Source organism: Anopheles ziemanni, chromosome X (genome assembly GCF_943734765.1).
Source record: "Anopheles ziemanni chromosome X, idAnoZiCoDA_A2_x.2, whole genome shotgun sequence".
Classification (NCBI taxonomy): domain Eukaryota; kingdom Metazoa; phylum Arthropoda; class Insecta; order Diptera; family Culicidae; genus Anopheles; species Anopheles ziemanni.
Window position 1 is genome coordinate 7,735,487 of NC_080707.1, and position 23,388 is coordinate 7,758,874.

Below are 23,388 nucleotides of genomic sequence, written 5' to 3' on the forward strand. Positions count from 1 at the left end.
CGGTAAAAGAGTAAATGAGGCCCCGGGCTAGATTCTCCTCTTCCTGCTGGTTCACATTAAGCGCCTGAAGCTATGCAAAGCGCGACACATGCATTCGTTTCGAATTTTTGAACGCTAACGGTTCGCTTAAAAGAACATAACTGTTTAAACTAATCACCCAGTGGAGGTTGAATGCGGGTTAATATACTTTTACATGTTAAGTTACTAGTGAGTAAACTATACCACACATGGTGGACAGCATGAAACAATGAGTTTAGCCGAAGAAATGATTTGGAAACGGCGGCGCGCCCGCAGCGAGCGAAGCGAGCGGACTGCGCTAGGTCTACCGAAAAAGAGAGTTTGTTATAGTTTTGAGAAATAAGGGGGGCCCGTGGGCCCCCCTCATACCGCACCCCTAGGTTGATTGCGTAGCCGAAATTAACGGTACACACTACGGTTCAAATACTCGTAGGTTGAATTTAACAAATTAATGTATCACCAATTGCATACATTCAGTTTAAACGTCCACAAGAGGTGTAGCCACGATCGAAAACATGGCGGCCGGGGCCTCATTTACTCTTTTACCGTTTTAACTTTTATTTAGAACGGCTTTAGCAGCTTCCTGTCTTCTCTGCGTGAAACGCATGAAAATAATCATAAAAGTATGTCAAATACGTGGTTTGGCTGCTTGTGTTGGTTCCATTTTATGTTAGTACTACCAAATACAGCAGTTCAAAATCAATTTGTAAGTTTGATTGCGAATCCTGAGTGATCCCTGGTGATTGAGTCAGCCTTTTCAGCACAATATATCCTTTTGGATGTAATTTTGAAACGTATCGAGAAATTAATCATCATCTTCTTCTTCTAAGTATTAATATGCATATTGTCATTCTAACATTCGGAGAAAAAAGTGGAAAAAAAGCGTCGGGAATGGCCCGGCCGTATCGACTCCACATCAGGAAGGATCGACTGTACGTCTGCTTGATGGAGCGCTATGGTTCTATAGGGTTTTTTTTCTTCGGGGAATCTCTTGGTTTGTTTGTTTCTTTGTCCAATAATCGTTTCTTTTGTGCGGTGCATGCTTGATTGATCTTAAGCATGTAGCTAAACTCCACCTTGCCATTGCATTGACTATTTATGTTCTTCTTACATTATTGTATTTTTTTTGTAGTTCGCGGCAAACATCTTTAGTGTAAACATTCGCTCAACATGCATGGAAGGGGCAACACACGCAGCACGCAGCACTGCACGCCTCGGCAAATGAACGTTTGCACTTAATCAACCCACATACATCTTCTTGCTGACCCTTTTATTTCGTTCGCAATGTTTATGCTTCAGCCGTACCCTCCCCCGGGTCGTTGATCACAGTTTCCGTGATGGACGACAGTCTGGTGGTCGTGCGCCGTCATCAAATTCGTTTAAATCATCTAAATACCACATAACTGGCTTTAGCAAAGCATTGCGTCACTCCCTACCCGAAGGATGACGACGATCGCAAATTTACGTCGCCCCACGCACCTTAGTTGGTGAAAGCCGTTGAGCATGAGTCAATCGGAGTTTCTTGACTGCAGCATCTTTTTGCTGCAAATGGAATCGAGTGATGTCACCACCGAGGAACACTTATAATAAGGAAGAACACTTCATTCATTGGTTACAGTAAACGAAAAAATTATGTTTTATTTTTTTCATGATGTTTTGATTCGTTCTTTTACATTATCAGTTAGTTTGCAGCAGTTAGCGTAGGTTGGGTTTACAATGCAAAATATATAATCAGCGTGTATCAGCGTGTTTTTCCAAACGATGATTGCCGCTCGAATGGCTGCTCAAGTTTAGTTTATACTTCAACAATGCATAATATGTTTTAGCTTATAATTTACTGTAATTTAACTTTTCTCATTCGTACCGACTGTCTTCGGCCATATGCCTGCCCGGTAAGGGCTTACTAGACTTTTTTCCTTATAGTGTACGTGGATAGCACTTAGCTTGCTGTAAAATTAATAAATTAGGGTTCTAACTGTATATGCGTATTAGGTTTTTACACTTTTCTTAATTCCTGCCACCCCCTCTCTCACGACCGAACACTCGCGTTTTCATTTCCTAATCCTGCGTTGGCAGGCTTGGTAGGGCAACGTACGCCTCAACGTTGATATCAGCATGGAATGGCGCGGCGCGTTGGACAGATGATCATACGCCGGCGGCCGGCACGGCGTGTGGTCGCAGCATCGAGTTTCATATGAGTGGTGATCCGGCGAGCGACGTGAGCGAGGTCGGATTCTGCGGAATCGGCGATTTCTTGTCCATCTCGTCGAATTCGTCCGTCTGGTTCATTTTCAGCTCGTACAGCACGGCGTTTAGCTTATTCCACTCGTCCATGCGCGGATTAGCGAGGTTGTCCGCCACGTCGTATACGTAGATGCGGCCCGCTTCGTCGCCAACCGTCACGTGCAGGCCGGACGGCGTCCACGAGACGCGGTTCAGCGCCGGCTGCCCGTCCACCACGATAGACGCGGTAGGCACCTCCGTGTCCTGGTTGAGGTTCCACAGATCGAGCCGGCCGCTACCGTCCACGCCGGCGAACAGCGCCGGATGGATGGGGGACCAGGCCACGTCCATCACATAGTCGGAGTTGTCCTCGAACGAGTATAGCGGCTTGTTGTCCTTCAGGCTCCACAGTTTGATCGTCCAATCGATCGACGAGGTGAGGAACAGGTGGCCGAAGTCGGGCGACGACTGGTTGTGGTGCGCCGAGATGCCGGTCACCGGTCCGAGGTGCTTCTCGTACGTTTCGCCGATGCCGGATCGGTTGCCGTGCCGGCTGGCCGAGTACACGTACCCGTCCTCACTACCAAGTACGAAGTTGTTCACCTCGTTGTGCGGGAACGCCATGCAAGTGACGGAGATGGCCTTCGACTGCCGGTGCTGCAGTTCCAGTACGTCTTGCGGCTGCGACAGCATATCCAGGCTCCATGAGCACAGCTTGCCGTCTGAGCTGATCGAGATGACGTTGTGCGCGTTTTGCGTTCCGACCATCGAGAGACAGTAGACCGGTTGCTGGAAAAACGGACATGACAAACAACATGTTAGAAAATGAGCTATGGGGGAGTGTACACGATGACGTACTGTGTGAGCATTTGCGCTAAGCGGCGTACGCTGGATGGGCGTGCGCTTCTGCACCCGGTTGTCCCAGAGTACGATCTGGCCAGAGTAGGTTCCGCCGAGGATCAGGTTCGGGTGAAACTTAGCGAAGCAGGTCGACATGACGGCGCTCTGGCAGTGGAACACCTCTTCGGGGGTTTGCTTCTTGAACTTGGTATTCCATACAACCACCACGCCGTCCGGCTCGTTTGGCGACTCCTCGTTGCTGTGGTACGAGGCGACCAGCAGCTCCGGAAAGTGCGTTGACCAGTCGAACGATGTCACGCATCGGTTCTTTGACCAGCGATCGCAGTAGAACGTTCGATTCAGCGACAGGCGGGCATGTGACTTTTCATCGCTGAAAGAAGATCCAACAAAATCAGATTACTAACCACCTTCCTTTACACTCGCCCTGGCACGTGCTAACTCACTTAATATCATCCGTCTCGCCGCCGCCAATATAGTCCGTGTAAATATCGACCGTCTCGGACAGCGCCCGCTCCATCACCTTACCCGCCTTCAGGATGAACCGCTGGAAGTCCTCGGAGAGGATGATCATTTGCTTCTGCTCGGCGGAAAGCTCTTTCACTGTGGGAAAAGAACGACACCAGTAGATTGTGGTTACTCCCCGAAACTCGCGGTCCATTCCTGCGTCGTTCTTACCTTCCTTTGAGTCCTCCTTCTTCTGCTCCTGCGGTGTGATGGCAGGTGCCACCTCCTTCACCGTTGGCAACCCGTGGGGTAGGATGCCGGGTGGCAGCTTCGAGTGAAACCCATGGTCGATATGGGTGAGGGAGCTTTCCTCATCGTCACCTTGACCGTCCCCAAAAGTAAGCACTGTATGAGTAAAACTGTTTCTGTTCTAGTATTTTCTGCGTCACGCAAACTTAATCATAAAATAATATAATATATGCTGTGTAGAAATTAAGTTAAAAATAGATGGTAAAAGAAAGAAAAACAAAAGTGGGAAAGCATACGCAAACTAGAAAATGCGAAACTACATTTATGCATTCTAAATTGATATGTCAATATCTCTCTTTCTCCATCATTCTCCGTCTCTACTTCCGGCTCGCTCTCTCGCGCGCATACACACACACAAACGCTCGTACAGTATCGCTCTAATGGATAATTAGCTGCCACACTTTTAACGCAATAGGAGAGGAAAAGATTATATATGTACAAACTTAGGTTACGACGCCGTACTAAGGAGAATAGTAGCGATTAATTAAAGAAGCAAAAATTTGAAACATGACTTTAAGGCATATAAAAGGCACAGTGGAAGGATAGTAGAGAAAGATAGAGAGATAGAAAGATAGACAGAGCATTGAAGGGGATAGCGGGGGGGAAAATAAGTGGTATGAGCAAAGAAGATGGGAAAGAATAAGGAATGATGAATGTTAAGAAAATTGGATTTCGAGCAATCTTTCAAAATCTGTTAATTGGCAGTTCAAATATTGCGCTTTGCAAATACATTTTAACAAGAAACCCCTGCCAAAGTGGTGATCCATCGAAAGGATGTCAAGCCATCTCCGTTGTTGAGAAAACGGTGTGTGTTGTGTGTGAGTTTGTGGGTGTAAGTATGTATGTATGTTTCTGTGTGCTGGAGTGACAACTAGATCAACCTCTCGTCATCGCGCATAGGTTTCAGATAATAAAGCTAAATTAGCAGGGGATTTGAAAGAGTTGTTTTTTACACAAGAATCTGCTAACAGGTCCTTACGCGTTTACAGCGTTTGGTATGGCAGCCAGTTAAAGGAGAAGGAAACGATATTCTAACGAGCAGAATTTGGAAGTGGTTAACAAGGTGTGATAATCAAGGTTGGAGGCGTATGTTGGAAAGCGTAGAATGGACAGAGGCTGTGGGGGGTCGAGGTGGTGAGTATTAGTAGTATCTGTCGGCGTAATAGAAGTAATACATGGGATCAATTTTCGCTAGAGTTTATGCATGAGACGAACACTTTGGTGTTTGGCATTGAGAAAAATTAATAAATTGAACATCGCAGACGTTTGTCACGTTCAGAACTCTTCATTTGTTTTTGGTTTTCCGATCTTAGAGCTAGTCTATTTCTCCACCCATTTTTGCATGACTTTATAAGAAAAGAGAAAGGACAGAGCGATAGAGAGAAGAAGAGATAACTTGAAGGAGTAATGCAGCCGACGATAGAGAGAAGGGAGAGAAAGAGAGACGAAAAAAGGATACACAATGTACCAAATAAGTATGGTGCAACAAACATTTCCTTCCGTTCCGTTGAGCTGACAATGGGGTGCAACCCAAAGCAGTGGGGAGAGAGAACAGAAGTAGCGGCAAAGAAGAAGTAGCCAGGACCCTTATCACATACAAACATAAGGCAACACTAACAAGGAAGTAGTGTGTATCGATTGATAGAAGTAGATAGAAAAATCGCGGCGAAAATGGTAGCGAGAAGGTAAAGTAACCAACAGAAAACACTGTTACCGAAAAACACTTCCCCTAGACTTGGCAACATCCCAAGGGTGTTAGTGTTTACCGCAGGTCGCCACAGTAAACTTGTTAGTATATTACTCATTAGATACAGATAGACGACAGTAAGGCTCCATAAAATAACCTCAATGCCCCGTTACAAACTACTTTGTCTTAACGTGTCAAGCCAGTTACGAATGAAAGAGGGAACACGTAGGAAGTACATGGAAGGGAAAAAGGAAGTGGAATGGACTGGACACGAAATGAATGGATGCAGTTTTAATGAAGGATGACGTTGGCATATTGCTAATTTGAACAACACTTTTTAAAAACCCAAGCGCCGGAAAGCGGAATGATTCGAATGACACATACATAGAGGGACAGAACGAGTGGAGCAATGGGGTGGACAGAAAGAGAGAGAAAGAGAGAGAAAGAGCATATTTGATAGAGGATCTACCACAGGAAAAGGAAAGGAGCATACATTCCTTGACGAAACCGAACGTCCATTCCAATATTGAGGAGTGTTTTTTTAACAAAAAATGGAAACAAATACATTTGCAATCGTAGCCAAAGATCTAACTCGTATTATGCATGTCATTCAACTCGGAGATATTTCAACGAAGAGAATAATTATTTTTTCAAACAAAAAAATAAAGGCTACATACAATTAATTTGTGCAATAAATGAACACTATTTTCCTGCCACGCGCCACAAGACGGATAGAAATGCCAACTATGTTTCGCAGCGTTAACAAACTTGTTATACATGAAGTGTGTGTATAATTGGGAAAAAATAGAGTACCGAACATAGATGTAAAATAAAATAGGGAGAAAATCTATTAACAATATGATCGTCTATGTGGCATATAGAGAGAGAGAGTCTAATGAAATAACGAGAAAGGTAATTGCAAATAGGCAATAAAAAAAGAATTAATTTGTTTGTTATGTCAAAAACCTACCTGTAAACTCATCCTCCCACTCTAAACCGGGGTTAAGATTGTATTCATCTTGAAATGGGAAAAAAGTCTAGCTTAAACTTTGTTTATCGTGTTTGGTTTCGTTTTTTTTTGGTTTATAAAAGAAAATGATAAGGCTTTGGTTTACAAATCAAAAAAATGAAGCTTTTAGCGTAACTAAACTTGGCAGAGAAATACAATTATCGTTTAGCATCATATTGGGAATTATTTGAAGTGAGAAAAAAACTGTGTTTGATTAAGATTTAATTTTTTTTATTTAAGCAGTATGTAATGGAATCACGAAGTCAAAATGTGCGGAACTAGGAGGAAAATGAAAGAGCAAGAACGCAGCCACATCGTTTGTATTTTTTGTCGCATCTTAGCGAGCAGTATTATGTCGACCTCACCGAGGAGCTGTTGTTCATTCAAAAATTAAAATCAAAGGGATCAAAGGGAAAGTGAAATAAGATGCTATTGCAAATCTGCTGCTGATTACGAAGGAACCGGACATTAATGCACTTCCTTTAGAAATAGGATACTCGAGAAATGAGGACAGATGTGTACGTGTAATATAATGGGGGGGTTCACTACCAGTATACAATGCAACGCCTTATGGCTATCCTACACCACTTGCAACCATGGTTTCCACAGCCCCTTTGGTACGCTACTATATTTAGTTGTTTTATCGTCTATTGCATTTTATTATTAGCGCTAGTTTATTCTTATTTTTATCCAAATTATGTGGCATACTAAAAGCGCGACGTAAATATGAACTGGGTGGAAAATCGTGGAAGATAAATGCGTTACACAAGTAGTGATGCATTAGAACATGGTCGGAAGCAAGTTCCAACACTAACCCTTTCTAGTTTCTGCGAAGTTCTCATGTTTGAACAACAACCCAGCAAGAATTGCGCCGAGTGGCTACGTTCTTTTTGATCGGTAGAGAAAAGGGATAACATAGGAACATAAACAAGAGTATTGAAGAAAAAAAACTAAACATGAAAAATCCATAGTGAACAAAAACCATATTGCTCGTCGTCGTCGTATGTAGGAAGCGCGGGAGAAACATCACATGCATGCTTGCTTCCCTCGCCTAAGATGGAAGGAGAACAGAAAGATGAAGAAACCAGCATACACGAACGAACGCCTGCTACCAGTTCCAGTTTGATCCAACAACAGTCATCGGTTCATGTTTTGCAATTAATGTACTATGATGCGATAAGAGTTGCGAAAGACAAAAAAAAAAGTAAACTGGCTAGGACTAAAGATGAACTAAAACAAAAAATAATTCCCGAAACAAATAAACACGTTTAAACGCAAAGGAATGAACAAATATATAGAGTTTACAGAACAGAGAAAAAGGGAATAATAAAGAAACAACAAATGGGTGGAGAAACTAATATAATCCCGCATAAAATCGTTTTCTATAGGCTCTTCCATCGGAGGCAATAATAATATAAGTACGAAAAAATATAATGATTTAATCAAAGTATTCAAATATTATTAAACGTAAGAATACAATAACATTTTGCAGTAAAAGAGAGAAAGTAATGTCGGCCAAATATGTTGATGATGGTGATAAGAGATAATAAAAATCATAATGAACACGTTTCTAGGCAGTAAGAGGGGCTTGTTTGTGTGTGTGTCTGTGTGTGTGTATTGGGATTGGGTTTTGCAAAAAGTACAAATAAATAAAAAATAATTTGAAGGAACAGATCAGATTCAATGAAAGTAAAGGCGAGAGTGATGAGAAGGGTGAAGTATAAAAAAAAGATCTCACGCAGTTACGAGTGAAACAAAACTTCTTCATTGGAGGTTTCGAAAGCTGAAATATTGCGTTTGCACTAGTTCGTGTTCACTTGTTTACACCTATTCGTCGAACCAACAGAAGCATTGATTTACTCGTCACAACAAATCTTTTCTATTAAAAGTAGGAAGGTAGCCAAGATATGAAAGTCCTCTGATTATTGCGAGTTTGAGATATGGGGGGAGCGGATTGGTGACAACTTTCTATGGAAGGCATGAAGTTAGATTAGAGGAGTGAAACGGGCTACTCACCGTAATAGTCGGTTGCGTGAGCTGCAGCATCGCAGTCAGGGTAGCGCGTTTTGACGGACAACAGCGAAGGGAAACGGTAGCGGCACGGCGTACAGTATCGACCGGCGTGTTGGTGCCAATTCCGAGGTGGGTGTGGTGTGGGGTGGTGGGTAGGTGAAAAAAAACCATAATTAGTACAATTCGGATCACGCTTGCATACACTTTGCGCGCATATAGAAACAGTACGAAACAGTGAACAACATTATGTAAGCTAAGGTGAACGAAAATGGGGGAGGGAGAGGTATGCCAGATCTATTGAGTCCATCGTAGATGATACTATTTTGAAATATACTAACAAAATATAATAAATAAGAGTAAAACATAAACATAAGCTAGGCCAATGTCCGAGGTATGCAAGGAAACTTGAAACGGAACTAAAAATAAACGAAAAAACAACACAGAAAAAAGCGATCCAGAAAAGCATAGAGAGAGAAATCAGGACGAAAAGCATATGGCTTGTACGGAAGTTGTTTGTATTTTGGTATTTTTTTTGTACTGGTTTCGTGTTAAGATTATTTAGGTCGGTACCGCCTAGAGGGTTCGGTACGACGCGATACGATAGATGCTTTCGGTACACATCGATATCATGCTTTACCTTTACGCGGTCTCCACCAATCCTCCATATATCCTGATAGAGGTGAGGAATGGCAAGAAAAAACTGTATTTGTTATTTTATTTCAATACATGTCCCTCAGGTAAGTGCAGGTGGGGTGGGTCGAACATTATAGCTTTGGCGCATTGGAAACAAGGGAAGTCTGTGGTGGTGCAAAAACAGGGATTCATCTAAACACTGTCTAAAATGCTACTCGTTCGGTAAGTATCTTTTTGCTTGCGTCCGGCTGGCATATGCTGTCGGCCAGCTATTATGTATTGGCTATGTTTATCAGTAGACGTGTCACCCTTGGTCAAAAAGAAGGGGAGGGGCAAAGTAATGCAATGTATGCACATTGTTAATGCTGGCTAACGAAGAATAGAAACAAATTACACAAGGACAATTGCAATGTTTAGTCCCCTCGTCCCCTCCTATGGCGAAAGAGAACGAAACCAACCGGACAAGATGGGTGGTATGGTTGAGAATGCGTCCCGAAAGATGGATTCTAGTACACTTACCGTCGCGCTCATGGCCGCCGGAACTGTTGGTTTGTGTTTGCTTCGAGTAGACGACCGTTTCCTTTGGCGGAATGTTCGTAGCCTGCACGGACACCAGGCAAAGGTTGACGGGTTTCTTGCGATAGCTGCAAGCGGAAGAAGAAGAAAATCAGCACCATTAGTGTAACCGAAGCAATGTTACTCAATAACAAGCGGTATGGGTTACTTCTGTCCATTAATGCTGGGCTGAAGACTTGCGTCGGGGGTGTGCGTGGCGGAATGATCGGAGGTGGCTGAATTAACGGAAGAGAGAGACGACAGCACTTCGGATACCGGTGCCACACCTAGCGATGAGAGCATCTCATCCAAATCTCTGCAACCAACCGGAAAGAAAGAAGAAAGAAGCAGTTAAATGTTTGTTCCCACCCCCCACCCACATCCGCGACATGCTTGGCGACGTACTTGCGCGTGCTGGTTTCCGAGTGACCCAGCTTTCCGGCTGCCTCTTCCAGATCCTTCTGCTCCTTCTCCTTGCGCCGTCGATCCTTTTCCTCACGGAGGGCCTGCAATTTGGCCTTCTTCCGTTCCAACTCCGCCTTTCGATCCATCTTTGAAAGCTTTGCAAATTGCTCTAATTTCTCCAGCTTTCACAGCTATTCGGCACATGGCAAGAAGATGGACTGTGTTAGTTTCTTGTATGATCCATATTTGTGCGTTGGAATAAAAAACGGAATGCAACAACTGTGGATGGCGTATGGTGTTGACCGAAACATGACGTCATCTGGTCAGTTCGATTGTTTCTACCAAGGCAGCATAGAACTAGCAGTAGCTACTACATAAGAAAGCGTGCGATGAAAAGTTTGAAACGTGTAGAAAACAAAAAAAAAAAAAAAAGAACCCCTAGTTTTCAAGCGACTGGTGAAGGCCCAACAGGAAAAACTCACATTTTCTCTTCCACCACAAGAAGGAAATTTTAATTCGCAGTATATTTTGCGTTATATAGTACTGCCCAAATCCAACTGGATTGGTATAACAGTTTATAACAGAAGGAACGGTAAATACAGTTCGCTCTGAGCTGTCAAAACGGACAATGCAGTCGATGCTAGGAAAAGAAGCCTGGAAATCGTTCCGATGGCTTGTTTAATCGGGCTATTTCGCCACAAATCTACGACGATGTTAGAAACAATTCGTTAGGATGATGGAAGGTCAGGTGCAGTGAATGTTGATGGGGTTTACGGGCACGACGAATATGCAGTCTCCGGAGAAAGAGCTCGGATGGTAACGGCGGGGGAGGGGTATGGGTATGGGGGTAGGTTACTTTCCACGCTGCACTTCTACGCAATATTTTTCCAAGCCACCGGCCGACCGGGGGGTGTGGAGTTTCACAACATTTACGCTCCGAATGGTTAGTCACTACGGGGATGAACCGGGTATTGATCGCACTTGTGCTAGCAATTAAAATGTATACTCTTCAGTACCAGAGCTGTGATGGGAAAAAGGCTGTATTCTCTTCGTAACGTACGTCCACACTGCACCGTCACTACGCAAGAACTGCGATGCGCCGAGGTTGTCTACGTAAATCGATAAATTCCTGTGCACCGTTTATAGTGCCCTGGATGTTTGCTTCCCCGTGGACATTATGCTGCCGGTAGAGTGTACCCGTTCGATTTAAAGCTGAAAAGCAACGTGTATCAGTACCGTATAACCTTAAATCCCATTTGCATACGGAATCCCCTTTGCAGACGAAACATTATTTTGGTTTTAGTTGCAAACCGTGTGCACTGAACGATCGAATCGTATGTTGTATCCGTCCTGCGATCAGCAACGCCCTTCAGAAACTACCAATGTGCAATGTTTCAGTTGCGCGTGAAATATTTCAACGAATAAAAACCACCGCATTTTCAAGCTTTGTTTTCCGTTACGATTTACGTCTTGCTTTACCTCCACCTTTGCGACCAAGAAGTAGAAAGGCTGAAATTAAATGAAAATCGGGTGGTGGTAGCTTAATCCAACATTCAACTAAACCGACGAAAACAATGCAGGGCTGAAACAATCAAGCCACCGTTACCATGGCAACTTGTTTACGCGCGCCAAATGTTTAGTTTCATTGTCCAGAGAAGAATGGTGGTGTTGTGTTTGTAGAATAATTCATCTCTAGCTGGCGGGAAAAAAACCAGTGCGGTGGTTGAAAGGATGGCTCACGCAAAGGGCAACAATGTGCCGGATGCAAAGGATGGACACCGACAAACGTTCGAGTGCTCGGAGGACGAGGAGGTGTCGATGATATTCGGGTTCGAGGAGAACGACGCGCGGCAGAAGCTGAACAGCTTCCCGAAGTGCTCGCGCCTTGTGATCAGGTAGGGGGCATGGGCTCGTCGTGGGCAGTTGCTGTTCAAGTTGCTTACCGTTACCCCGCTCTAGTCCCGATTTGCAAGCGGAGCTGGGCATGGAGATCGGCAGCGCGGTGAGCGTGGAGCACCCGTGGCGGGAGATCAAGAAGGAAGTGCTGGAGGAGCACCTGCCGGGCAAGACGAAGGTGCAGCGGGTGCTGAAGGACAGGCTGCGCGACCTGGAGCCGGGCCGGCTGGTGCTGATGGGCTACCTGGCCGACCAGAGCACCGAGGAGGAGAACGTGTTCGCCGTGTTCACCGACCAGCGGGAGACGCGGGAGGCGCGCGAGCTGATCCGCCGGCTCGAGCTGGTGGAGCGGCTGTGGGCGGCGGCCGCGATGCGGAAGAAGGCCCGCCGCTGGCAGTCGCGCGACAGCGAGCGGGACGTCGAGAACTTCATCCCCAAGCAGCGCACCAACGTGGTGAACGTCGAGTCGCAGAGCATCTTTCCGGCGCAGCGGGCCGGCTCGTGCCGCTTCCGGCTGCGGCTGGTGGGGGACGCGCGGGACGGCTACGTGGCGCTCGTGCCGAAGGGCGCGTTCCGCAACATCGTGCGCAAGTCGATCGACTTCGGCGTGCAGCTGCGCCCGCAGAAGGTGCACAAGTTCCAGCAGACCGATCCCACCTTCCCGACCAACGCCTGGTCGCAGTACCTGTACGAGATCGGCCACGAGCAGCGCACGGCAACCGCGTCGACCCAGCTCGGCACCGGACCGGCAGCGTCGAGTGGTGCGCCGCAGCAGGACAAGCAGGGCCGGGCCGGGACGCAGGCCAGTGACCACGCGGTGCAGCTGCTCGACACGCTCGAGTTCAACCAGATCGACATGTACCGGAACGACTATCCGATCATCTCGCGGCGCAAAGCGATCGCCAAGTACGAGACGCCGCTCGTCGGCGAGACGATGTGCTTCATGGAGCGGGCCACCTGCGCCAACCGGCACGTGTCCGCCATCGAGTGGCACCCGACGCTGGCCGGCTCGTTCGTGGCCGCCTACGTGCGCCACATCCCGAGCGTGCTGGCGGCGGGAGCCGCGAGTGGGCGCACCGACGAGGACACCGTCAACCGGCTGGTGTTCGAGAAGTGCCCGGTGCTGGCGTGGAACTTCGACGAGTCGCTCGTCCCCAAGCTGTGGTTCGACTCGCCGCGCGAGGTGACGGCGCTGTCCTTCTGCCCGTACGACGAGCGGCTGCTCGTGGGCGGGCTGGCCAGCGGACAGCTGGCCATCTGGGAGCTGACGGACGCCCAGCTGGAGCACGCGGGTCCACGCGCCCCGGAGCGCGACGCCAGGGCGGCGGGGCTCAATCACCACCACCACCACCACCACCACCACCACCATCATCACCATCACCATCAACACCAGTCGTACCGGAGTGAGATCAAGGCGCTGCTGGGTAATGCGACGCCCGGCTCGCGTCTCGCACGCGCGGCTCCGGGCGGCGCCCACCAGCCGCAGCCGGCCACCGGAGGGACACCGGAGGGGCCGTGGCACGTGCGCCCGGTTGCCATCAGCGCCCTCGAGCGGTCGGCACGCAAACCGATCACCGTGATCCGCTGGCTGCCGCCGAGCTACCACTGCGCCCCGACAGGCCAGCTGCGCGTGAAGGGGCCGGAGGAGAAGCGGGGCCGCGTCCTGCTGACGGGCGCGCTGGACGGCAGCGTCTGCCTCTGGGACCTGGACCAGTCCGTGTCGCAGGTGTCGCAGACACACGAGGACAAGGACAAGGGCGACGCCGAAGGCGAACCCATCGGCACGGGGAGTGCGGCACGCGAGCGGGGCGAGGGCGGCACGCGGGCGACCGGCATGGCCTGCCTGAACAACGTGCTGCAGCCAACGTTTCGCGTCCGCTGCGAGACGCCCATCGTGGCGCTCGCGCTCGACGAACCACCGGCAACCGGATGTCGCATGGCGTTCGTCTTCGGCACGCTGCTGGGCGGCCTCTGCTGGGGCAAGTGGGATGGGTACGAGTTCGATCAGGGTGCGACCGTCAACGAGGAGCCGGTCCGCGAGCTGGACACGTTCGCGCCGGTCCACGACGGGCCGCTGGTGGCGATCGCGCGCAACACCTTCGTGCCGGAGGTGCTGCTGACCGCCGGCGGCACCGTGCTCGCCCTCTGGACGGCCGACTGCCACCAGTCGCCGGTCTTCTGGCGCTGCAAGCCGGCCATCGTGACCGCCTGCGCCTGGAGCCTCGACCGTCCGTCCGTGTTCTTTGTCGGGCTGGCCAACGGCGACTTCGAGATCTGGGACCTGCAAAGTATGCCCGCCACATCAGTTTGCTCTCACTCTCCTTTTCTCCCGCTATCCTCGAGTGGACCCAACGGTCTCTGGAGGCCTTGACGCCATCTCCACGGATACCTAGAGTTCGTTAGTCAAACGTTCGCATGGGTTTTGCCTAGGAAATCCATGACGGTTCAGAATACAATATCTGAACTGTTTGGACATTACTCCATGTGTACGGCTTCAAACCTTCAATGTCCTGAGTCCTGACCGCGACAAGGGAATCGCATTACCTTCGCAATCTGTGGGAGATAGAGAATGAGGATGTTCTCGAGGACTAAAGTTGATGCTTGTAGTAGTAGCTAGTAGTAGTTATTGACTGGTCCATTCTATTTCCCAACAGCTACAACTATGAACTGGTAGACATTGACTCGTGTTAAAAGAAAAAACTAGACATATTTGGCATAATTGTTCTACGCCGAATTCTACTTTGTACTCAGTACTTAAGCGATTGGACTTGGGAACACATTACACTGTCTTGAGCTCAGACTATGAGCCATTTTCACGACAATTTGTGCACATAGACATTTAACTAATGGCCGTGTGGTCGCTTTCGCTAGTATCGCGACAGTTGGGTAGATTAACCTCAGATTAACCTCAACACTCCGAACGACTCCGCACGAGCTGTCGTTTAAAGGACTGTGTGGGATGTCACAGATGAGTATCATATGTCTGGTTTAGTATCTGTCACCTTACTTACAAATCGATCTCTATTGAGGAAGATGGTGTAACCTAACCTTATGAGACATCAGTTTAGTTCATACAGATTGCATTGTGAGCACTATTGAGCAGAAGATATTAATTGGGATAGAGTGACTTTAACTGTTCATCTCCACATAGCGAACTCATAGGAAACTCTGGTGAAACTCCTGTCAAACTTGTATGGAGTTTCGAGTTTCCCGAGTTCGCTAAGTGGTCAGTTATTAAACATCAGAACGAGGGGCTTTGCTAGTGCTGTCAAGAGTTTCCTACCAGTTTCCTACGAGTTTCCCAGCTGTTGCGGGAACTGAGTTCGACAGTTCGTCGGAGGAGAGTTCGCTAGGTGGAGATGAACAGTAAGATATTGACTCTTGGATACCGTACCGCTTAGCTTGCAGTAAACAGTACTAGCCGAACTGAATCAACGGAGTTCTGCCCCGTCAACTTTGTAAACGCCATTTTAATTGTTTCTGGACAGCAATCGCCAGGATCTATATATATTCTCCACCGATGCAGCGCTATCTGTTTAATCGTGTGCCAGCTACGATGATATGCTTGTTTCAGGAGCCTATGGATTTGGAGATAATGGACTTTGTTTGCTTTTTCTTTCCCCTGCCCCGTTCGCCTGTACACGCAACCAGTAAACACGTCGACCGCCTGCGTAGCACTCAACCTCGGCGCAAATATCCTGTCAATCATCACGCAGCAGCAGCAGCAGCAGCAACAACAGCGGGGCAGCGTGCAGCGACACCTGGCAGTCGCGGACGGAAACTGCAACGTGCGGCTGCTCAGCATCCCGGCGGCCTTCGGTGAGCCGCGCCCGAGCGAACGGCGGCGCTTCCGGCAGCTGATCCGGGCGGAGCTGGCGCGCAAGCACGAGCAGCAGGCCTGGGTGCAGCGCTACTACGAGCAGAACCGCGAGCAGATCGAGGCGAGGCTGCGCGCCGAGCGGGAGGCTCGCGAGCTGGCCGAGCGGCTCGAGGTGGAGAAGCAGGAGCATGACGACTTCCTGCGCCGGCAGGCGCTCGAGGAGGCGAAGAAGAAGGCGCTGCGGGACGCGGAGAAGCGCGTGGACCTAAGCAGGCGGCTCGAGTGTCGGTGGCGCTCGCGCTATTACCGTGCGCTCATCCGCACGATGATGGCCCGGCGCCACCTGAGCCCGGAGCTGCTCGCCAAGCAGATGCACCCGGAGCGGGAGCGGCGCCGGTACGACGTGCGCAAGCGGGCCACCATCGGCGAGAGCGTGGCGGCGGCGCCGGACGACTACCGGCGCGTCCAGCGCACGCTGGGGCCGCCGGGACAGGCCGGATCCGCCGAAGGACACGGTACGGTGGAGGACGGTGCCGGCGGGGGGCAGGAGCGGGCGCGGCTGCGGGAGACGGTGCGGGCGCGCTTCCGGGAGGAGCTGGCCGACTACCCGCGCGTCAGCTGGGAGGCGAAGGAGGTGCTGCGTGTGTTCCAGCTGCCGCTCGACCTCGACAACTTCGCGAGCATCGTGGCGAAGGGGCGGGCGCGCCGCCAGCTCGTCCTCTCCGACGACCACGGCAACATGGAGCACCTGCAGGCGTACCTGGCGAAGCAGGCGGCCCGCGGGTCCGGCGGCGTTCGGGTGAACGGACTCGGGCCGGCCACCGGCGACGACACCGAAAGCACCGTTACTAACGGCAGTCCGGACGTTCCGGGAACCCGGGCCACGGTCGGCCTGCAGAGGGCGCGCTCGGTCACGTTCATCGACGACGTGCCGGACGTGGGCCGCGAGAAGGCGACCGCGATGGCGACGGCGACGGCTGGCACGGAGCAGCAGAGCTAATCGATCAACGCCGACCAACGGTACACATCGGGCGATTGGGGCTACCACTCAGGTCCCGTTACATCGCCCGCGGGACACTCAGTATGGGCGGCACGCCTCAATTCCAGACTATTTCGGCTGTCCGAGCCGTATGACGTAAGGAACGAACGCCGACAACGGCGGTATGTAGGTCGCAGGAGAAAACTTCGGGCAAAAGGTACACCGCTGTCGCTATTCTTCCACGTACACAGACCACGAACCAATTAATCCAACAAGTTTAGCTATAGCCGCAAAGCACACGTCAGTGAGTTCGGAGTAGAATAAACAAGGACTCGTTCCAAATCTATCGAGAACGCTCCAGTCGACTTTATTTTTTTTTTGTCTCAAGCCTTAGATTTCGGTGGGCGAAGACTCACGCCAAATCTTCTGGAAGTAGCGGCTACGAAGACTAAGACCAGCTCAGCTACTAAGACCAAGAGTTCTTCTACCCTGGACTCCGTGTATTTTTTTTTCGGGAGAACACAAACGGATATAGCCGCGAGGTAGTAGTTCTCGATACCAAGGTATAATCCTCCTTAGGAGTGCCGCAATCCGGCGTCATGGCAGACGTTGGCGATTGCATCCACTGTTGAGAATAGAATTTCCGTCGCCGACAAGTGGCGCAACCCCGTGGTCCGAGAATCCGTTTCCTGCCAGCTCCATCGCACACACTCGTTATGACACCAGCCGCCAGATGACGCAACCGTGCGCGTGGCACCTTTCGCGTGTTAAGCCATTTAGGTCCGAGCAATCTTTGCCCGGCGCAAACAACACGCCACCACGCCTCGAGGAAGAGCCGGTTTCTGGTTTCGCCGTATGACAATGTGCGCTCCGGACCGATAATGGATCCTCCGCCCGGGAGTTGGGCAAACAATTGCGGCTGGTGACTGGGATCTGGTGACTGGCGTTGGCACATCGCCAGCAGCGGTGAAAACCAAGTGCAAATAAAAAAAAAAAAGGCAAAAGGAACGACCTGAAATGCCAAAGGACGCAAGGAAGTGAGCGGAAGAATTGTGAACGGTCGGCAGACTCATCGTGTTTCCAGTCGCAAGCATCTCGTACATTCTAAATGGGCTGAGTGACAGGCTTGGCAACCGACTGCAGGTATGTGCCTTTCTGTCTGGGTGTGTGTTTTGGAGGGTACTCCAATCTATTTCCTGCAGGTGTTAGGCCCTCTGTACGGCGTCTACGTTCTCTTCAGCGCATCTACCTGCGATTTCCGTCACAAGCTCTGGGATGTGGTTTGGCCTGTTGAGGTGAGTGTGGAGACAGACACACCACTCACCACATGGCGGGGGTGCTTGGTTAGGTTGCTGCCGATTACGGAAGTCCGGAAGCGCGTACGTGCAGCATCGCATTCGATCAGGTTGGACAAAGGCAAAATAAATGCCATATGCAACGTGTGCTCCAATTAGGCGTTCAATTTTGGGGGAGGGTGAAGATCGGCCTGTCACCGATCAACCACACACACACAGTGTGCATACGGTGGAGATTTCCGCCGACGTGTCCGCTTCGAACCGCATCCGCCCGACATGGAAAGATGAAGGCGGAACGCGTGGATGCACACCCGGCGCGGGGGGGGTTGGCTCCCCAACACCCCCACCCGTGCCCGTTAACTCTTCGCCGCGGGGGCCATTACCTCCACGCACACCCACAGACACATGTACTAAAAGCCGACGAAACGTTAACGTTACGTGATCTTGGGCTCGTGTAAAAAGACACAAGAAAATGTAAGAAAGAAAGAATGAAAGGGAAAGAAATAAAAAGATAGAAAGAGAAAGAGAGAGAGAACGAAGGAGAAGAATAAAGAGAGAAAGAGAAGCGAGAGAGAGAGAGAGAGAGAGAGAGAGATCCATGAGAAAGCGAAACGAAACAAAGTGCCGATCCGTGCGGTGGAGGGAGTAAGCACCAACGCGATCATATCCTGCACACTATAGCAACCTCCTGCCCACTCCATTCCCCCCTCTCCCCTCTCACGCACACACTCACCACCCCACGGGAGGGTGGTTTCGGACCGGTAGAGGGATTCATCAAAAATAAGAGTATTATCACCGCGGCTGGATAGTTCATTCAAATCTATTGAAGTGCTCGGAAGTGTCTGGTGTCCGGAGCTACGACGCCGAGAGGAAAACTCCGCCAACAAACGTGTGTGTGTGTGTGTGTGTCTGTGTGTGCACCCTCGCTATCTGACCCGTGGCTTATCACACGCTCCCGGAAAACCCCGCAGCTCGCCGCAGCGTCAATCAACTTGCCTCCGTTTCAACCTCCGTTTTTTTTTGGGGAAAGCGTCGGTCGGTTTTCCGCAGTTTCCCGCACAGCCACAGGATGCGCTACACCCTCACCGTGCTGGCGGCCGTGACCGCGTGCATCTGTAAGTACGACTCTTGTTTGCGCGTGTGTGTACGTGAATGTGTGTTTGTGTGTGTACAGTTTTGCACGCTACCCGGGGGCGACAGATTTTCCATTTCCCGGCTAGGCGAGGGAAATTGGTCCTGGAACAAAATCGATTCAAAAAATTATCAAACATACACCAAAGGCACTAGAAAAGCCATCAGCTTTAACACGTTGAGTTCCATGTCACCCAAAAGTTCTCAAAAGTTTTTGACTCATTAATAAATGAAAATGAAACATAAAAACTATAGTCATATTAAAAACAAGTTCTTCGAGATGCTAGGCCTTTGCTTGGCCTTCGAAAACCATCGGTTTAACAAATGTTATAAACGAACGATTAAAAAAGATTGTACTAAAGAAGTGTACTAAAAACACTTGGCAGTCAACGTGTTAACAAACAATCCATTTGAATGTCCTTTCCGCTTTACAATTCCACTTCAGCTCCAATGGCACCGAGTTCGGGGTTTTCTCTCTTTTTTTTGCGAGTGCTCGCGATACGGAAAAATTGGTTCACTTGCACTTTCGTTACGCATCAACTTTCCCCTCCGCAACTTTCCCACACGGCTCGATAAAAAAAAGGCACCAAATATAACCGAAAACGAGGAGGAAAACAAACAAGAAACCAATAAAAAAATAACAAGCAAAAACCGGAATCAACACCGCTGCGTAATCGAACCTGTGCGCCAATTATGTAACGAAGCAATTGCAAATTTGCTCTGCTTTTCTTCTTTGTTTTTCTTTTTCTCTCTCATCCTTTTCTATTTTGGCTGGCAACTGTAGCTTGTTGTTGTGCCTTTTCTTTTCGTCTGCTCTCCGTTGATCTCTTGCATCCGGTTTACCTTGGCCAGCAGTTCCCGGGGAACGTGCACTTTTTTTTTGCGTTTCCCTTCCCTTCCCCCTTTCCCAGCCAGTGTGTCACAAATCGTGCCGATCGCCGATGGACCTGTTTTTTAAAATTATTTTTAGGAGGCTTTTCCCAGGTGATTTTTAAGATCCCAGCGATCGGAACGGAATTAAGGGGGACTGGGGGGAGGTTGAAGGCGGTGGTTTTCTAGCCCGGAATAAAGGGAAAACGCAAAAACGTACAACAAGAAAGCACCGCTGAGTTGGCAACTCGTTTCCAAGCCTTGATTAACTAGTTCGCGCTTCCATTTTCAAATATTTATTATTATTTGTATTTTGATTTACAGTATCGAAGTAGACAAATTGAAAAACCGAGAATTTCTAATTGATATGGTTGAGTCTTTATGTGCTAAATGTACTCGAAACGAAAAAGTATGAAACTCTTAAGTGGCCACGATCTTTTAAAAAATATCCTTTGACAGGCTTAGTTTATTCGTTATTTGTTTATTAACAAGTCTTAGTGCTTGTGTCATTTACTATTTTAGGTATTTATAACTTTTGCTTTGCGCTCCTTTGGGAAGCTTAGTTTATTCGTTTTTGGTTTGTGTTTATAAGTCTTCGTGCTTGATGTCATTTACTAGTTTAAGTGTTGATAACTATTGCTTTTTACTTTGCGCTGCTTTGGGAAGCTTAGTTTATTCGTTTTTGGTCGTGTCTTCGTGCTTGATGTCATTTACTATTTTAAGTGTTGATAACTCTTGGTTTTTGCTCGGCTGGCTTGGCTGGTAATTCATCAGCGAACGCTTTCCGCACCAGCGCTCGAGACGATGCCATCCCGTACGCCAGCATCGTTCTGGAAACTTGTTTCTTCACGAGGGCAGCAACCTTGCGGTTTGCCAATTGTTCTCCCCGGCCCGGGTGACCCTGAGAGGCGTGGGTTTCGGTGTTTCGCTGCGTCGTGCCTTCGTCTGCACCGACGGCCAGAAGATGAGGCGGGCAGAAGTTTGTTGTCGAAACCCATGGCGGAGGCGAAACCCGAGAGGCCGAACCGAACAATGGCCGCGCGGGAGTTTGGACATTGATGGATTTGCTGCGCATTTGCAATTGCCGATCGATGCGCTGATGGCGACGATTGCGCCACGCCAGTTGCGGGCCGAGGTGCGGGTTGGTTGACGTAACGCATGCATATGCGCATGCGTTTCATGCGTTAGGCCCCGATTTCGGTTACGTCAAGGCTTGCGAATCGATTGCGAATTGCGATGGCGGGTGCGATTTGCACAGCTCTGCCCCTCCCCCCGTCTCGCCATTGTCTTAACCTGGCACTCACTCTTTCACCTTTCACTTCTTGCAGACGCGCAAAGCTTCAAGTGTCCGCCGAAGGACGGCCAGTACGAGGATCCGGTCCAGTGCGACAAGTTCTACGAGTGCTCGGACGGCCGGGCCACGGAGCGCCTCTGCCCGGACGGCCTCGTCTTCGATCCGACCATCCGGAAGATTAACAAGTGCGATCAGCCCTTCAACGTCGATTGCGGCGATCGCGTCGAGCTGCGTAAGTATTGTTACGATGCGTCTTAACATCCTACAAATCATGAATAACAGTTGCTTCCTGGGCCGAAAGCTTCAAACGAAACGATAAATATGACATTTCGCAAGAGCCATGACTCACTTTTCCTCTGTAGTCCTTTTTTTTGCAATCAAAAATGCTTATCAACGAGGTACGGCTAGTGTTGTGTAATTCAGATTCGGATTCATACACCAGAATGATTCTTTGCGTTTTAGAGATTCATGAATCTTTTGATGAGAGACTCATGAATCCCAAAGATGCATCAAGTGAAGGAAAGTAGCGAGCCAAAAATTGGTGGAGCGATCCATGATAGATTCATAAAGATTCATTAAGGTTTAGAAAGCCTCAAAAAAGTGTAAAGATTCCCAACAGATTAATGAATCCATCGGAATGAATCTTAGGTGAAAGGAATAGAAGCATGTTATTTCCAAAGAGTCACATGCGTCATTTGATATGATATTTTGTAAGGCTCATACGAAGCTTCGTCGCCCTTTAATGTCCTTTTCACACCTAACATCATATGAGCGAAGGTTCATGATTCAATATTAATTCTAATGGCGATACAGAAACAAAACAATGTAACATTATGTTTAGCTAGGAAAATGCTTTTTTTTGTTGTTGTGATAAGTGCGTTCTCATGGAAAAATGTGACACTCCTAAATTGATGTCACTGAGTGATAAAAGTTACCTTTAACTCACCGGAATCGCACAGCTTATTCTTATGATGAGAACAAATGGATTTTGTTTCTTAAAAATAAATCGAAGTTATCAGTTTGCCTAGAGTATTGTTAGTTGAGTTCTATTCTATGCTCGTTCTCGTTCGAAATAGAACCCCCGCGGGGCAACACGCTGTGCCCGCGTCGCAACGGATTCTTCGCCCATCCGGATCCGGCCGTCTGCAACGTGTTCTACAACTGCATCGAGGGCGAGGCCACCGAGATCACCTGCACGGCCGGGCTGCACTTCGACGAGTACACGGGCACCTGCGTCTGGCCCAACGATGCCGGCCGCCAGGGATGCAATCCGGGAGCCAACAGTGAGTTACCGAATCCTTTCGCTTCGTGATTCCGCAAAACCTTAACGTCTTCCGCTCGCTCTCTCTCTCTCTCTCTCTCTTTCTCATCCACGCACGCTTTCCATAGAAAAACTAAAGGACGGATTCACCTGCCCCAAGGACCAGAAGACGGACGAGGCCGGCCAGGCGGTGGCGCACCCGAAGTTCGCCCATCCGACCGACTGCCAGCGGTTCTACGTCTGCCTGAACGGCGTCGAGCCCCGTGACCTCGGCTGCCAGGTCGGCGAGGTCTACAACGAGGAGACGGAGCGATGCGATGCGCCCGAGAACGTACCCGGATGGTAAGGGATGCGGATCCGGACTCGCACCCGGAGTCGGACTCGCGTGACTAATGTTTTGTCTCTTCCTCTTTCGTAGCGAGGATTGGTACAAGGAAAGCGACGAGAAGAAGAACTGAGCTGGAGCTGCATCGGACCACCCTTTCCCTCGCGTCAATCCCACAACCCCCTCCGTTCCCTTCATCTCTTCATGTCCTACACTCCTAAGGCGCGGGGCGCGCAACAAACAAAAAGGGGAACTGACAGGCAGCAGAAAGTGCACCACATCTGAGAGAGGGAGGTGCACGCAAATGAAAAGACTCATTATTTTTGTACTTTTGTTTTAAAATATTACGTTAACGAAAAA

The 23,388-nt window shown here is 49.1% G+C and overlaps 3 protein-coding genes across 3 annotated transcripts; 2 read left to right on the forward strand and 1 right to left on the reverse strand.

Annotated features, from left to right (window-relative positions):
* Positions 1-1,873: 1,873 nt before the first annotated feature.
* Positions 1,874-11,235, reverse strand: LOC131290490 (cytoplasmic dynein 1 intermediate chain). Its single transcript, XM_058319639.1, has 11 exons — positions 11,174-11,235; positions 10,158-10,348; positions 9,922-10,068; positions 9,717-9,841; positions 9,202-9,234; positions 8,568-8,588; positions 6,513-6,560; positions 3,778-3,927; positions 3,546-3,702; positions 3,100-3,472; positions 1,874-3,030 (listed from the first exon to the last, which is right to left on the reverse strand). Exons 2-11 carry the CDS (start codon positions 10,301-10,303, stop codon positions 2,209-2,211), a joined length of 2,022 nt encoding a protein of 673 aa, XP_058175622.1. The 5' UTR covers positions 10,304-10,348; positions 11,174-11,235; the 3' UTR covers positions 1,874-2,208.
* A 653-nt stretch (positions 11,236-11,888) lies between these two features.
* On the forward strand, positions 11,889-16,873 carry LOC131290684 (dynein axonemal intermediate chain 3-like). Its single transcript, XM_058319847.1, has 3 exons — positions 11,889-12,052; positions 12,117-14,341; positions 15,705-16,873. Exons 1-3 carry the CDS (start codon positions 11,889-11,891, stop codon positions 16,871-16,873), a joined length of 3,558 nt encoding a protein of 1,185 aa, XP_058175830.1.
* Positions 16,874-19,216: 2,343 nt separating this feature from the next.
* On the forward strand, positions 19,217-23,161 carry LOC131291448 (protein obstructor-E-like). Its single transcript, XM_058320661.1, has 5 exons — positions 19,217-19,262; positions 21,477-21,674; positions 22,519-22,725; positions 22,832-23,045; positions 23,122-23,161. The coding sequence occupies exons 1-5, from the start codon at positions 19,217-19,219 to the stop codon at positions 23,159-23,161; spliced, it is 705 nt and encodes a 234-aa protein (XP_058176644.1).
* Positions 23,162-23,388: the final 227 nt, after the last annotated feature.

What these genes read in the sequence shown, in the direction of transcription:
- LOC131290490 (XM_058319639.1), bottom strand. Translation starts at nt 10,303, where the DNA reads ATGGATCGAAAGGCGGAGTTGGAACGGAAGAAGGCCAAATTGCAGGCC. An exon ending in TCACGCAACCGACTATTACG is followed by an intron (nt 6,561 to 8,567) that starts GTGAGTAGCCCG and finishes TCCCATTTCAAG; the next exon opens with ATGAATACAATCTTAACCCC. An exon ending in TTAGCGCAAATGCTCACACA is followed by an intron (nt 3,031 to 3,099) that starts GTACGTCATCGT and finishes CCGTTTTTCCAG; the next exon opens with CAACCGGTCTACTGTCTCTC.
- LOC131291448 (XM_058320661.1), top strand. Translation starts at nt 19,217, where the DNA reads ATGCGCTACACCCTCACCGTGCTGGCGGCCGTGACCGCGTGCATCT. An exon ending in GGCCGTGACCGCGTGCATCT is followed by an intron (nt 19,263 to 21,476) that starts GTAAGTACGACT and finishes CACTTCTTGCAG; the next exon opens with ACGCGCAAAGCTTCAAGTGT. An exon ending in CCCGAGAACGTACCCGGATG is followed by an intron (nt 23,046 to 23,121) that starts GTAAGGGATGCG and finishes CCTCTTTCGTAG; the next exon opens with CGAGGATTGGTACAAGGAAA.
- LOC131290684 (XM_058319847.1), top strand. Translation starts at nt 11,889, where the DNA reads ATGGCTCACGCAAAGGGCAACAATGTGCCGGATGCAAAGGATGGACAC. An exon ending in TGCTCGCGCCTTGTGATCAG is followed by an intron (nt 12,053 to 12,116) that starts GTAGGGGGCATG and finishes ACCCCGCTCTAG; the next exon opens with TCCCGATTTGCAAGCGGAGC. An exon ending in CGAGATCTGGGACCTGCAAA is followed by an intron (nt 14,342 to 15,704) that starts GTATGCCCGCCA and finishes ACACGCAACCAG; the next exon opens with TAAACACGTCGACCGCCTGC.